Here is an 11,656-nt window from a genome sequence, read left to right as displayed (position 1 = left end):
TTAGTGTTCCTCAAAGAACCTTTCAGTGAACAGTTCTTAAAAGAGACATTTTTAATAATCTAAACCATTTTAAAAATCTAAAGAACCATTTTCTATTATAAAGGAAATGTTTCATGAATGTTAAAGGTTCTTCATGGAACCAATCATGGAGAGTGTACCATCCTCACAAAAACATATATCAACATGTATAAATTAATTGAATTAAATCAAAATTAATTATTACATTTATATATTATTACATCTCCTCTCTCTCTCTCTCTCTCTCTCTGTCTCTTGATCTAATAAAGGTCCATAAAAAGGGCCAAATGTACTGTGCTAATATGAAGGAATTTTCCATATTGATTTTTCACAGCTGTTTTGGCCATATTTTAAATTACGCATTGCATTACATTTATATTTAATTTCTGTATATTTAAAAATATACTTTTTAAAAATAATTTATTATCTAAATATTATTCAGATATGATCAAATATTATAATATTATATAATGGTTCAAATGTCCATCATTTTGGGCCGTGAAATAATGTGCTTTAAGTGTGTCAGAATATAATGCAATAGATGTGTCTTCCTTTCGACCTTTAGATGGCACTATTGGTGTAAAATTACCCCAGAATCATCAGAGACGTCTGTGTGGGTTGAAGCCTATTCCTGGCTGTGTGATTAGCCACTGTGACACTTGATACTTAACCACAAGCTAATGCAGCTTGGGAAAGGCATCGTCCTAGGAAACAAGGGTCACCTGCACTGAAAAGGAAGTCCTTGATTCCATTTAAGTCCAGTGAACTTGGCCAAGCAAAACACGATGTGACTCTTAACTTCTTCTCACATTACTTTTCCAATCCGGTCCCTAAATAAAGAGAACGCTTGTGGATTGTTGTGCATGTGAATAATGTGTGAAATTCACCTGAACCTACTTATGTCATTTTGAGGCAAAATAGTCATTCTCATATTAATAAAAGTCAAGACAACCTTTAGAAGTGTGAATGGAGAATGTAAAAGTTCTTGTTCATGTATCTACAAAATATAAAACATGATAAGAGTTGAATGACTAAAGACATGCTCTCACCCTCCTAAAGTCTAAGGTAACATGACGGATACTGTTTCACCTGCTAAACACTTTGCTCTTCCAGCCAAATAGCTTGGCTTCCCGCTATTCTTTCAACATCTGCCGGGAGAATCACGGTGTAATTGAGGCTTTAAAAAGGCATGCCAGAAAGCTCACCAGATGCATCATTACTGTGTTCGGCCTGTCTTTTGAAAGCTAAATTTATGAAGCGGTCTTTGCTCAGGTCTCTTTCGGTGGTTTGCACTCTTTACTCTGAACGCTGTTGAGATGCTAGAGCATGTGTCCAGCATGGGAATAGATGCTGTACAAACAAACAAAACAACTGGAGCTATGAATTAAAACAAATTAGATCATAATGCTTTCAAAAATGTCATTAGCGGTCTCTCGTGAGGGCTTCTTCCCATCCAGATGTTTCTTCTGAGATCAAAGCAGGAATGTGCTCTAATGGTGTAAACATATTTGTTCTGTAATACTGGTAGATAATACAGGAAAGTAGACCTTTTGTCCTCAAATTGCCAGTATGATTTTACAGTGATTTGTGCAGGTGCAAAGTGTGTAAAGTGGTTTTAATCCCATGTCTTTGTAATCATTGCCTTTTTATATACCAGCATTTCCAACGTGACCTGCATGCACAGGCAAGTGTAAAGATAAAGTGTAAATAATCGTGTTATGCCAGACGTGACATTGCTTGGTCTGTGGACAATGTTTGTGTGTGTTCCTTTGTGTGCTGTAGGTTCCGAAAACGTAATCCTCAAATCCCCTTCCCATAAGGCGCCTCCAACCCCTCCTCACATCCTCTGAACTCGGAAGGTCTTCATTACCTTTGTCAGAAACAGAGAGCTTGTGGCTCGCCCACAGTTCCTCAAGGGGCTTTTGATAATGACCTTGCTCTAGATAGATAGATAGAAAGATAGATAGCAGGTGAATTGGTAATAGGTGAGGATATAGGTTTGGGTATAAAAGGTCATGGCTCACCACATTTCATGAGAAAATTGTCAAACAATTCAAAAATCACATTTCTCAATCCATGTTTGCAAAGTATATATGTCTTTCCCCATCTACCATACATAATATTGTGAAAAGACTCCAGAGAAGGAATCCAGAGAAATCTCAGTCCGTGTAGGGCAAGGCAGGAAACCTCTTGTGCGTGACCTTTGAGCCCTCAGATGGCACTGCATGAGAAACCATCATGCTGCTGTGTTAAAAATGGCCACATGGGCTCGGGAGTACATGTTGTCACTTAACGCAGTCTGCCGCTGCATCAAGAAATGTAACTTGAATCACTGTTACGCAAGGAGAAAGCTATACATTGATTCTATTCAGAGATGGTGCTGAGTTCTCTGGGCCCGAGGTCATCTTAGATGGTCCAAAAGACAGTGGAAATGTGTGCTGTGGTCAAATGAGTCCACGTTTCAGTGTTTATGGAAAAAACGAACATCGAGATCAGGTTTGCACCTGTCGCTGCTGAAAATCTGGATGGTCCCTTTCGTCTTTGTGACTGAGAACTCGACTTTTTTCCAAAAACACACTGAAACGTGGACTCATCTGACCACAGCACACATTTCCACTGTCTTTTGGAAACATCTGTCATGGTATGAGTGTGTATCAGTGCAGACGGCATGGGTGACTTGCATATGTGTGAAGGTACCATTGACGTGCCAGGCCTCATTCTGCAACAGAGTGGTTTCTTAGACACTATACACCGTAGAGTGGATGTGCTTGACTGGCTTACCTGCAGTCCAGGGGTGAGTTTCCCGAAAGCATCGTTAGCCAACTATGGTCGTAAGTCCCATTGAACTCTATTGGTAACGACGGAACTTGCGACCATAGTTCGCTTTGGGAAACGCACCCCAGATCTGTTGAACTCCTAAACCTAAACCTACCAATACGTTATCCCTAAAATAGATTAGATAGATAGATAGAACGTCAGACAGACAGATAGATAGACGGCAATTACCTAATTTTACATGCTTTTACAGAAGCCACACAGTGTAAAATTCACTGCCTTCATTTTAGGAATATCCACAATGTCATCCTCAATATGAGTGAGTGCCCATTTCCTGCTGAGCTCCAAACCTATGTATTAATATTTATTAAAGTGACCACGTCTTTAAGTCCCGTGAGGCCATATTTCCTGCATGATTGTACAATATCTGCACGGAGGTGTAGGCATTCCTTTTATCCTCAGTGACAAAATCAGCTAATGGATTGCCCCACATTGCATATGATCTAATTTATTCTGTGATTGACCGTAAATCACATTAAGCCCAACATGAGCCCCACCTTTTAAGAATCACACTGAGCAGCAACTGTACTGTACATTGTCTGGGGTTGTTAAATGTTTCTTCTGTTGTTTAAAAACAAAGTATGGTTATGTTAGATGTGCATATGTTCATTTAAAGGGATAGTTTGCACAGAAATTAAAATTCTGTCATCATTTATTCATACTGAATAACGTCTCTCATATATGTTATGACATGGCTTCAGAAGATTTGGAATATAGCGCATAAACGCACAAGTCATACAGACCTTTTTTATGCCATTTTGAAGCATGACAGCCTCATTCTCTTACATTATAAAGAAAAAATGGCCAGGATATTCTTAAATGATATAAGGATAAATAAATAAATATTTTCATTAATTCCCATTCAGTAATTTTTGTTGACACAACTGAGATGTTTAAGATAACATGGATAAATTCCTATGAGTTACCACAGAAGAATTCCAAAGAAAAAGAGACCTGCCTGGAGTGTGATAGGACAATACCTTTGCATTGTCATCCTGTGACTGCACCAAATCCAAGGGGGCTTTAACATCAGAAGCATGAGGTATTTGTTTGGGATGGCATGGATTATCCATGTCAACGCAGGCCTCCGCTAGCTCTGGATGCTAATGCGCTCAGCTACTTCTATGCTGCAAGTCACCGCTTTGAGGACTAGGGAAAGAAGAGGTGTGTGGCTTTCCTTCTTTGGTTGTTCCGTTACCTCTTTGCAGATGTCTGCTCCTGCACAGACCCAGCAGCCACCCATAGCTTTTAAAGCCTAACCTTTGACCTCAGATTTCTCACTTTGCGGTGTATAACACTAGGCGAAAACACTTACAGGGTCACCAAACATCTTTCTGGCCTCTTTAGGAACACCAGAGAAATTATTAAAACACATGTAACAGAAACAGTTATGATTTCTCAGTCACATATAGGGCCGGTTTCACAGACAACGATTAGTTTAAGCCAGGAGTAGGCCATAGATAAATTAGGACATTTAAGTAACTTTTATAAATGTGCCTTAGAAAAAAACTTTACTGTTGTGCATTTTGAGACAAAACAATGGCACTGACATATTTTAAGATATGTCAGAGCAAGTTGCTTTCAGTTAAAATGGCTCAAACATCCATTTTAGTCTGGGAATAGGCTTACCGGGCAATAAAGATCTATAAAACAACCAAAGGTCACTTATTTTCATTGACAGTCAATTTGACAAGATTATGCACCTTATGTAAATGAGCAATGCAACAACTACCAGTAGGGGTGAAGACATTGGCGCTCATGTGATCTGTCTCTTCTGAGATACTGAAGTGACGTGTCAGTAAGATGAAGTGCTAAAATGTGCTTTTGATCATAAAAAAAAAAAAAAAAGGTACATGGAAAACTCTGTCAAAAATGGTCAGAGTTTGATTCATGCTTTGATAATGATGATACATTACGCACAAATGTAATTTATATACAAACGCTTTCCCCTCCAGGCTGTTCATTTGTAATAGTAAGAAAAGTGATTCCTTGTCATGATAGAATGACAACCCATTTGTGATCAGATTTTCTAAAGCTAAGGCCAGTTACGATAATATTTAGGGCATCCAGCAGCAGAAACACCCACTAGTGACAAATTACAAGCGATAAAAATTTGTATGTGTGAGCGAGGCATTACTGAGGTGTGATGGAATCAATATAAACAGCAACCGACCTAGAAATTCAGTGTAAGCCTCAGCAAACTAAGAACAAAAAAGACAACGCACAAAGAAAACAAAACATGTTTAATTGGCTCATTGTTGGAAAAATATACTTTCAGCTTCAATATATCTATTATCATATGTGCTGTGGTTTAGCATAAATCCCCTCAGTGTGTGTTGGCAGCTCTGAGCAGTGTTTGTTTTAGACATCCCAGAGGTCGCTGGCAATGTGTTAAGTCCGTTAAGACTCGGACCACAGAAGGTCGTGAACCCTGCTTGCTTTCAGGAGCCTGTGACAGGGGAAATATTCACCAGGCCATAACTGTATCATTAGCGGCACTGATTATCCAAAAGGCATGATGGCTACTTGCCCATCTGAGGTCTGAGACCATCACTAAGGGCTTGGAGGAGATGAAGCATGAGTCTCAAGTAACATTAATGGATTGTTATTTCCAGGACTGGGACCCTGCAGTTCTGAAGTCAAGGGAGTAGAGGACGGAGGCCAGGGCAGCGTAGAGGTGAGTGCTGTTGAAGCACAGGCTGTACACTGGGCTGCTGGTGGTGGGCGCCAGCTGGAACATCTGTCAACCGAATATTGCAAACATGAACTTCACTACAGTAATGTAAAATACTAAAAGGTACTGAAACATGCATGCTCACAGTTACCTGTAAACAGCGAGTTTGCCGTTTGTCCCAAAGACGCACTACTCCATAGTATGACGAGCCACTGGCAATCATGTGATTCTTGTCAGTCTTTATACAGTAAAGGGCGCTGTCATGAGGCTCCTCCCACTCCATCACACACTTCCTGTTAGAAAGGGAAATGTAATGCTACTAAAATGCTATTTTATAGGGCAGTTCACTTAAAATGATCAAGTTTGCAAAATTATTCAATATGCACAAATGCAAATGTGATTTAAGATCTACAGACGGGGAACATTTACAAATAGAAATGAATTAAATTGTGGTCTGTTCTTCACACAAAGCTGTCGTATGACTTCAGAAGACTTGAAATATAATATACGAGTTGTATAGACTCCCATTACTATGTTTTTATTGTCTTTTTTGAGCTTGACAGCCCCTGGTCACTATGTACTTTCACTGTATGGAAAAGAGCGGCATGACATTCTTCAAAATATCTGTGTAAAATATTTTGTGTTCCACAGATGAAAGCAGTGTTATTTTAGTATCATTGTGATACTCTTATAGTTTTTACCAATATTTTGAATTAGATTTTATTTTAGTTGTTTTGTTGTGCGTTTTTGCCATTTTCAATAGTTTTTTTTTTTTTTTTTTTTTAAATATGTAGTTATATTCATTTTTATTTTATATTTTATTTTATTTCAGTTTTAATATGTTATTTTAGTAAGGTAAACTTGGCAACTGGCTAAAATAAAATTAATTATTAAATTTTATTTCAGTTAATGTTTATTTCATTATTTTTTATTTATTTTTGTTATTTAAGTAACAAAAATCTTTTATTAAATGGTTTTAGTTTTAGTTAACTATAATAAAGAAAGACATGCAGGTTTGGAATGACATGAAATAAAAATTTTGGGGGTGAACTGTCCTTTTAAAGAACAGTGGGTTATTAATTTTCCCTTATAACTTGAATTATTTTAATGCACATCACAAAAAAATCAATCAAATTATGAACTGAAATGAATATATAATGCACAGCTATGCATATTTGGACACATTCTGTATCCAAACATGCATAGTCCAGAAGTTATAGTTATTCCACAACTCCAGCCATTGTCACATTGTATTAGACCGGTCTTAAAGCAGAGGGCCAAAGCCACCATGGCTAGCTCTCCCTGCGTGGCTTAAGGGCGAGTGTCTTATTTGTGCTGTCAGGCCACAAGGGTGAAACCTCATCCCTTGTTTACGGAAAGGGGCTTTCTTGTTTTAGAGCAGGTCGGGGAAAAAAAAAGGGAAGGACAGGGCAAGTGTCTGTGCATGTGCTGAGCCAATTGAGATCAATTCTCCATTAATGGTGTGCTGAATAAATCATGGAGGGGGAGTGTGGCTGGGCCGTGTTGCAGACAGCAGGGCAGCAGGAGCGTGCGGGAGATGTCTGGATTGCATCTTACTGTGCTGCATATGTGTACACACATGCACTCACACTGAGAAACAAAAACATTAAACATGGGCTGGTTCATTCCTCTTACGTAGTTTTTGTCAGAAAAAAAGTGTGAAATTATGACTTTTAGGGGTACAACAGCTTGTCACTGGGGAGTACCTTAGTACCTTAGAGTAGTAATCTGTTCCCTTAAAATACTACTATAAACCTTTTAGGGATAGATAAGATAAAAAGATGTCCCTTTGAGGGTACTGCCTCAGTGATAAGCTGTTGCACCCCTAAAGGTACAATTGTTGCAGTGTGTACACTAGAATAAATATTAAAATAACAGTATTCTTTTATCACAAATAAGTGAAAATGGGGGTAAATTTTAAATCATTTCAATACTTTGTTTTGAAATGCTGTTACCACATCTGCCATGTTCCCAAATGCTAACTTACTTCCAACATAAAAAGTTGTATTCAATCTTCCTGGTGTTTCTTCATATTTCAAACATGTTTTCTTGCAAATTATAGCTAATTTTATTTTCAAGAAGACATATTCATCGGTTATTCTTTTTCCAAAATTCAAAAGTTTATGGTTAAACTAATCCGTCTCTCGCCTCACATTTTTAACCTTTTATATATGCAACAACAGAGCTTGCAAGGTTCTAAGCAATCAAATTCAAATGAAAAGACCGGCACAAATCCTCCTCAATTATTCACAATTAATCCAAAAATTTGTTTCACACACTTACCCATCATGATCAGTTTACTCTACGACTGAATTAAAGTGCCCTCTTTTTATAGACGATGACGACTTTCAGATGACTAACCGCTTTGAATCAAGACGCACCACATATTGAGTCCTGACTGGTCTTACTGTGAATTATTGATATCTTAAGAGGGGACATTTGCCCCTCCCCAAACTCTCCAGGGCCCTCTTTCAATCACCTCTGATTTGTGTTACTTGACTGCCCATATGCGATTGTGAGGGTCCCCCCTCCTCAAAGCCCTACATAGAGCCCCAGTCCACCCCACAAGCAGCTCGCTGATCCCCAGCACCCGCCCTGTTGCCCTGGAGACGCGGCGCACCACATCAATATGGCCACCAACCGGTGTGGACTTGGGTGGGTGAGAGTCCCGGCGCAAGAGCCTCTCTCGACAAGGGGGTCCTTTTCAATCTCTCAGAGGAACAATTGTGTCCACAGACCCAAGAGGAGGCTCAAGTCTGGTTTCTTTTTTATCTAAACGGTACTCTATGCACGGGAGGGCTTATTAGATTAACAGAGAACACTAATCTTCCTCACAGGCTCTCAGAGACGTACCGGCTAACTTTATTAGTCTCCGTAGACAAGGCCAAATCTGCTGACAGCACAGGTCAATGTAAGCGCTAAGCCTAATTCAACACGAATCGTAACTGCAATATTAGGTGATATTCCACAGTACCTGGAGCAGATGCGCAAATCCCAGTAGCGGATGAATGTGTCGTAACCGCAGGTGAGGAGCTGGAAGGGAGACTCGTAGATGATGTCCAACACACCTGCTCCGCGGCGGAACTCTGTACCGAGACACGACACCAGGTGACACCTGGGAGAAGGAGATAACAGAAGAAGCTTGCAGATTATACCTTGTCAAACCTCATTGAGGAAGATTAACACATTAATAAAAACACAGACTTTAAAAGCAGCCGAGAGAATTACGTAAACTTGCTGGAGGCCGATCATTCCAGAGCGCGAGTTGAAAGCGACTGGACAAGTGAGGTCACCTGCATCTCGTCGTCTGAGTATCACTTTTATCAAAGCAATTCGGTGACTGGCAGGCTCATAAAACAGGTCATGTTTACTTGTTGTTGAGATTGGAACGTCTCCCAGTCTTCACAACTCTGAGTCAATAAAGATCTAATTTCAAACCAAATGCCTTCATTTGCTCACTTAATCTCTTATTACCATTAAATCCCACTATACTCCTGCATTTCCAATGTCCACGGACCACACAAAAGCTAAATTAAGTCCTAGGATGAGGAGATAAAAAGTAAACACCTTTCGGAGTTTGAATGGGCTGCTAAAGCAGCTTAGTTTGGTCGTAAGGTACATTCCCAGATACGCAAGAGAACCGTGAGGAGTGGAAGAAAGGAGATCGAGGGTAGAAAGGGGGTGTCGGGCCTAGCACCACGCTCCTATGATCACAGACCCAACGGGTCTGCGGCGCCCTCCGCCCCCACCCGCGCCGCAGAGGCCAGATTATTGTAGAATCACAATTTCTTTGTTGCTATTTAATTCCCTCCATGACCGTGACTGTGTGCGACTTGTGGACCTTTGATACCTGGTCCCTAGCAACCATTTAGGGGAGCCCAATGGCCATAGCAACCACCCCCCACGTTCGAGGTCTCCTGTGAGCTTGTTCACCGAGGGCAGACTGGTAATCCCCAACCTTCGCTCTGGGGGAGACGAGGGGGGTCTTTCTTAGACACAGGCTCTTTAAGAGATAGTCCCGCAGAACCAAAGGCCAAGACCCTGGTGGGCCTAAAGACAAACTCTCTTGTAGCCCCTCGGGCATCTGCATACCCATCATTTACCCCTTGCTGCTAAAATAACACGCTGGCAACAACTTGAACTGATGGCAGTGCTTAACAATGGGGACAATCAATTAAATGATGCAAAACATTTGTTTGCAAAACATGCAATTTGCATCAGATATTTCTTTCTAAGTGCTTTAGGAAATTGTGTAAACTCAGGTCGGGAGAGAAAGAGAGAGAGAACATCCGGCTTCTGCCCCGAGACTTTGCAAATGTCAAAGCGCGAAGTGAGAAAAACAAGCATCGTAAAAGAAGTCCTCGCATCTGTGCTCTAATTTTAAAGCCAGTAATAGCACTGTTCCAAGTACAACAGCAAACACCCAGGATTCTTAAATTGTTAGGTCACCGGTTTTTTATGCGTCCCATGTTTTTTGTCCCGTTTTAGAGAGAACCTGTGAAGATTACAGGATGGAGGATAACCATATAATCTTTTAAATTACTGCATCTGCATGGCAGGCGACCTTGTTCTTCCAGCGTCTGATCTGTTTGGGAACGTGTGGCGAGACTGTCCCTTCTCCAAAGGCTGTCTGATCACTGCTTGTTCGACGAGAGATTTAGATTGAGGGGAAAAGGGTTAAAGAGCTGCTAAGGAAAAATTGATCTTCGATTTAAACTCAGAGTACAGGAGTCATTTAGCAGAGTGACAGCACATGTTTTATTAAGGTCAGAAGGTGAAATGGACAGATTAATTAAGACACGAGAGCGACTGTCCCAGTGGAGTAATACATATACAGTGCATCTGCCAGCGTTCCCTCTCGAATGTGTGTTCAACTGCTGCCAAAGAAAGTTTGGTTTGCCTTCTCCTCCTTTAAGCAAGCAAAACTAGAAATTACATAACAATAAGTGAGGCCCTATCGTGGCTTTTTTCGCAGCTCCTGCCGAAGGAGATGTCTAATGTTCAGACATGTGGAAGCTGAGAGGTCACTAACAGACATGTTGGGGGCAACTGTGATATTTGCAATCTGCTAAAGTGATCACATGAACAATGTAGCCACCAAATATAGACAGACAAACTAGAGGGGAAAAGCTTTATTTTCTACATCCTTTTAAAGCGCTCCTCAAAGAGCAAATGACCTCAACCTAATCCTCTTTGACCCCTGAATATGTTTAAGCTCAAGCAAAAACAGCACTGAGTACTTACAATACTTACCCACACACACAGACAGAATTTGTAGGGGTTTTTTTCGACACAGATTTTTTTCCTGCACTGATTTTACTAGGAAAGCTGCAGAATATTGAAATGGATTTAAGAGTAACACACTCTTATTGAGAGTTAAAGGCATAATTAAATAACATTTAATAAATGTAATAACATTTAATGTGTGTGTATTATATATATATATATATATATATATATATATATATTTTTTTTTTTTTTTTTCAATTATTATTTATATTAAAAATATATTTATATACATATATACTCATATGAATTTAAAGAAAAATATATATATACACACTGTACATCTATAGTCTTCTGCAATTGTGGTTTCATACATAATATACTTTCAAACTGCCTTCTTGCCACCGACTACCTGAATCACATAGTTAAGTCTTCATATTTGTAAACAACTCACAAACTTTCTAACACCCCTAAAGAAAGTTGAGAATAAATGTCCTCCTTTTTAATGTTTTATGTCCTTTTTTGTCCTTTTAAAAAAAATCCCTATTCTGCACTATAAAGAATGGCATGTGTTCGTAATTAGTCGTTGAGTTATGGTCTCAGGGCCATCAAAAAATGGTGGGGCTGGCCTCCCTAACAGTCCTCTCTGTCTCTGTTTGACCATTTGGGCCACACACACACACACTTTATGAAAGGGAACTTTAATGAATTGATGGATTTTGAAAAAGGGCAATGCTGAGGACATTTCTTTGGGTGTTAGATCTACAGGAAAAGGTCATTTTGAGCTAACGCTCTTGTAAGGTTAAGTGTAGAGGGTAAACTGGCACAGGGAAGCTATGGGAAACAGTCAGTGCCCTGAAAGGATGTGAGACAGGTACATAA

At 39.7% G+C, this 11,656-nt stretch overlaps 1 protein-coding gene across 1 annotated transcript in view; it reads right to left on the bottom strand.

Moving 5' to 3' along the window:
* Nucleotides 1-5,079: 5,079 nt before the first annotated feature.
* Nucleotides 5,080-11,656, bottom strand: part of fbxw4 (F-box and WD repeat domain containing 4) — a 28,537-nt gene continuing 21,960 nt past the window's right edge. Inside the window, exons 7-9 of the mRNA XM_048205067.1 lie at nt 8,523-8,663; nt 5,679-5,820; nt 5,080-5,593 (exon numbers count right to left, since the gene is read on the bottom strand). Coding sequence (XP_048061024.1) covers nt 5,459-5,593; nt 5,679-5,820; nt 8,523-8,663 — 418 coding nt within the window. The 3' untranslated portion in view covers nt 5,080-5,458. The remainder of the gene's footprint in view (nt 5,594-5,678; nt 5,821-8,522; nt 8,664-11,656) is intronic.

Source organism: Megalobrama amblycephala, linkage group LG10, assembly GCF_018812025.1.
Source record: "Megalobrama amblycephala isolate DHTTF-2021 linkage group LG10, ASM1881202v1, whole genome shotgun sequence".
In the NCBI taxonomy this organism is placed as follows: Eukaryota; Metazoa; Chordata; class Actinopteri; order Cypriniformes; family Xenocyprididae; genus Megalobrama; species Megalobrama amblycephala.
The sequence above is the reverse complement of the archived record's forward strand: the minus strand, read 5'-3'. Positions and strand labels throughout refer to the sequence as shown.